We start from the raw sequence: 4,046 nt of genomic DNA, 5'->3' as shown, positions 1-4,046 counted from the left end.
TATAAGAACCTAGGTACATGTATTTTTAAGTTAACCTCCTAGGTTCTTATATAGATGGTGTTTACTGTGAAATTAGGCTACCTAGGTTCTTAGTCAGGTTCTTAATTTTTGCTAAAGAAAAAACAACTTGTAGTCATGGGTGTGGCCTTATTGAATCATTCGCAGTACATTATTGTGGTCTTATAACACTGCCAGTGCTCTGGCTAGTTTTTGTTATCTTTTTATCGCGTGTGATGGGTTGTATTATATTTGAAAAAACTCTATATTTTGAAAATAAGAACCTGTATTGAGATTTTAGCCTAGAATGGTTACGTGAGGGGTGCTTAACAGGGGACTTTTTAGCCTAACAGGTTATTAAATTTTAGGTTCTTATACGCGGGTTTTACTGTGCTATGCACGTTACGCGTAAACATCTACCGCCGCCTATAGAACAAGTCTTGCTACTTTCACCCTTTAGCTTAAAGGAAGTATTCTATGGAGTAGGGAGGGTGTGTGTGTGTGTGTGTGTGTGTGTGTGTGTGTGTGTGTGTGTGTGTGTGTGTGTGTGTGTGTGTGTGCGTGGTTAGGGGGGGGGGGGACGGTATTCGAGGTCAAATAATGTTTATGTTTGGCTGTGTGATCGGAGAAGTGTCAATTCCAACATTTCAAATAAGCCTCCCCGGGGGAGGGACAATGAAGCACATCGTCAGAGTATAACTCCATGGTTTATTGAATAATACTACATGTACTTTACCATTTACATGTTGTAACTACAACTGCAAATTCTATTACCACCTATTATCCTATTTACGTTACAACATTCGCGTCAAGAAACTAATTTCCGACCCAACCGAACAGAACCTATTTTTAAACGGAACCCAAGCTGACCTATTTACAACGGTCGCATTAAAATTTCCCGCTGGTACTTAAACGACTTACACGTTTACACTTAAACGAATACTAATCTGACCGAACTGGTCCATTAAGACGGCTACAAGCTTTGAGTAATTGCTTTGCTGATATAGCCTCAGATGCGTAGTCATCCCATAGCTCGAAAAATTTTAATTTGAAGACGACGGTTAAGTTTGCCTTTGAATTCGTTGTAGCTTACGATCACAGACCAGTCTTACTTGTATTGCTAACAGTTTGGCTTCTTTATGGAGGTGCTGGATCAGGATATAGAACGGGATATGTACTCTGCCTCCAGCGCGTTGGTTAAGGCCGTTATCCCAGCCCTCTAAATCGTTATTTGTGAGGACGGCTTGTCCATAAACGCTCCAGGCTTTGGGCGGGAAGATGGTGCTGTCAACTCAGTTGTTCTGAATTTCTCTAGGGCCTCGGTGCAGGCACTCACTTACAATTTGGCGAAGGCTGCTGGCATCTCGGCGTCTGGCAAGAATGGCAGTGCCATCAGCTTCCTGAGGAGTCGGTGGGTGCCACCATCCTGGTAATAGGCAACTGTACACTGTAAGTCCTAGCTCTTGGACCTATAAATAAAACAAATTAGAAAATTATCAAAGCCTGCCCGCTTTACTAGTATATCTTTTTAGTTTCGTTTGGAAAACTGGCATAAATGTTTCCTTTGTGGATTTGACTAAAATGTGTGAATTTGTTTCTGGTTGATTTTTAGAGATATTGTGATGGCATTTAAATCAAGTTACGATAGATTGGATCTACAAATAAAACAAATTCTAAAATCAACAAAGCCTTCCCGCCTTCTATCTTAGAGACCTAGCGTCTCCTTTGCAAATATAATGTAAATACAACGTATAATTTTTGTTTTTGGTTGATTTTCAGAGATATTGTGATGGGAAATTAATTTAGTCACAATACAAAATAGCTAACCTTTCTCCACACCGCCTGGGTCCAATGGAAAACACATCCCATGATAACCGCCTCTGGCAGAACCGTTTTAACTGCGGACCACATTGCGCTCTCAAAGTCTAGCACTACCCTATTGACTGATGGCTCATTGGGAAGCTGATCGACAATGGCTCTGAGAACCTACAAAAACCGAAAACGTAGTTAACTGAGGTTGTAGGTAAGAACATATGTCAAGTCATCACCTTGAAGTATTTATTTACCATTTTTAGTGCCCACTTTAACATGCAGGTTTATCAATAGACCCAATGCAAAAATGGCCGCTCTGACTTAATTAAATTAATTGATCTATCTTGCGAGTTGCATGAGGTGTGTTTGTTACAATCTTAGCTAAGCCACAATAAAGCTTACCTTCTTGTAATCACTCTTCTTCTTTCCAGACACCGGGACAAATACCAGGGGAACTTGCTTTGCCGACTCCTCTGCCCGTGCAAACGCATTGATGGTGACCAGTTGGGTGAACGACTTTCTGACAAGCTTGAACGTCCCATCGATCAGTGTACCATTGCTCTAACTGCTGGGCGGTGGCGAATACAACATGTCGTGGGTCTTTCACGCGTACGCCAACACGCAGGAAATCAGATGGAATGTGGTCTTCATCTATCTCGAAATCCAGGTCTTTTGGATCGTCCGGTTGCAGACGCTGACGTGGCCGCCGCTATAACCAGGTGAAGGGGCTTGCTCAGCGCAGGGCATGGTGCTGGAGTAAGTTCGACCGGTTACCACCTCGACAAGTATATTGAGGAAGGAAATATAGAAAATGAAACACATTTGGTCGCCAATTACTCCCTAATTTACGTTATTAAAATTTCGGGCGAAATAACTTCTGGTCGGGGCGAATCAACTTTTTTGGGGGGCGAAACGCAAAGTTGGGGGACGGGGGGGGGGGAAGGAGAGGTACCAATCACGTATTACGCTGAATTTTTCTATTAAATCACGCATCACGGATAATTTTTTCACCAATCACGCGTCACGTAAAAAGAAGTAAGTACACGACTAATTTTACTTTCCCTACCCTAAAAGCGTCGATAAAAGGAGAACTCACTCAGTGCGTTGGCCGTGGAGATGTCCACTTACCAATTGATAGGTCTTGTCGTGGTTTTGTTCGATATTATTTTGTCACGCTAAGCAAGCAAAATCTTATGTAACACTAATTTAATACAGTTTTTAAATGGTTTCCGTGATTCCGTTAAATTCTGATCGCGAAATTCTCACGAGATGCTTAAGCTTGCGACCGCTGATCAACGCATTGCCTCTGCGTAAAATTGGGCTAACCTCAATAAATCCAAGAATCTTTTGTGTCGTGGCTTTAGTATTTCAGATGGTTTTTTTACTTATTTATTATTTATCTATTTTATATTTTTGGCGTTCCGCGTTCTAGTAATCCTGCGTTCTGATGTGATTATTTTTATGCGTTCCGGGTTCTAGTAATTTTGTGTTCCGGGTGTAAGTATTCCGGTGTTCCGCCGTTCCTGGTTTCAGTACTAGCCCAGAGAACTAAGGGAAACAGCTACCGTCCGGAAAGCACACAGCAAAATACTACTGTCTTAAACGAAGTTGTACTACAAGGTTCGTACTTTCCACGACCTTTTCCATGATCCTTCCGAGTTTTCTATGACCCACATTAAGCAGTTGTTCTCAAAGTATTTTCAAAACAATCTATTATTTAAGGTATTTTCTCACATTATGACGCATAAAATGCATGCTAGTGTTTATTTTTTTTACTGGAATTAATTGGTTTTCTGACTTGCTTGTTTTTTTTTTTAAATTGTGAATTTTTTTTGCCTGTTCATTCTCAAAAAGCTCATTGCTTTTCCATGACTTTTCATGACTCACACTTCAATTTCAGGACTTTCTAGGCCTGGAAAATGAAATTATAAAATTCCATGGCTTTCAAGATTTTCCATGACCCGTACGAACCCTCTACTATGAAGAGATTTCCTTATTTCAACACCAGTAACTTTCTGACAGTTTCCAATGAAGTTAGAAGCAGACTGAAGCAGTTTCACTGAATAGCACTCGAGCAGAAGCTTGACTTCCATGCGTAAATGCATTTTCCATGAACGCGGTCACCACAGAACTCTTCATCACGTTGAGACTTAGCCATCCAGTTTCTTCAGCGCACCACTGACAGTTTTGGTTTGGCAAATTATTAATTGCTACGTTTTAACCCGATCGCGTGACCT

The 4,046-nt window shown here is 41.1% G+C and overlaps 1 protein-coding gene across 1 annotated transcript; it reads right to left on the bottom strand.

The window, feature by feature from the left end:
- Positions 1-685: 685 nt before the first annotated feature.
- Positions 686-2,744, bottom strand: LOC110045876 (uncharacterized). The gene is made up of 3 exons (XM_089278158.1): positions 2,212-2,744; positions 1,825-1,983; positions 686-1,466 (listed from the first exon to the last, which is right to left on the bottom strand). The coding sequence occupies exons 2-3, from the start codon at positions 1,906-1,908 to the stop codon at positions 1,290-1,292; spliced, it is 261 nt and encodes an 86-aa protein (XP_089134284.1). The 5' UTR covers positions 1,909-1,983; positions 2,212-2,744; the 3' UTR covers positions 686-1,289.
- Positions 2,745-4,046: the final 1,302 nt, after the last annotated feature.

This window comes from Orbicella faveolata, unplaced genomic scaffold (genome assembly GCF_042242905.1).
Source record: "Orbicella faveolata isolate gen_17 unplaced genomic scaffold, um_ofav_v1 contig_46, whole genome shotgun sequence".
In the NCBI taxonomy this organism is placed as follows: Eukaryota; Metazoa; Cnidaria; class Anthozoa; order Scleractinia; family Merulinidae; genus Orbicella; species Orbicella faveolata.
Note: the sequence above shows the minus strand (reverse complement) of the source record. Positions and strands in the feature narration are given on the sequence as shown.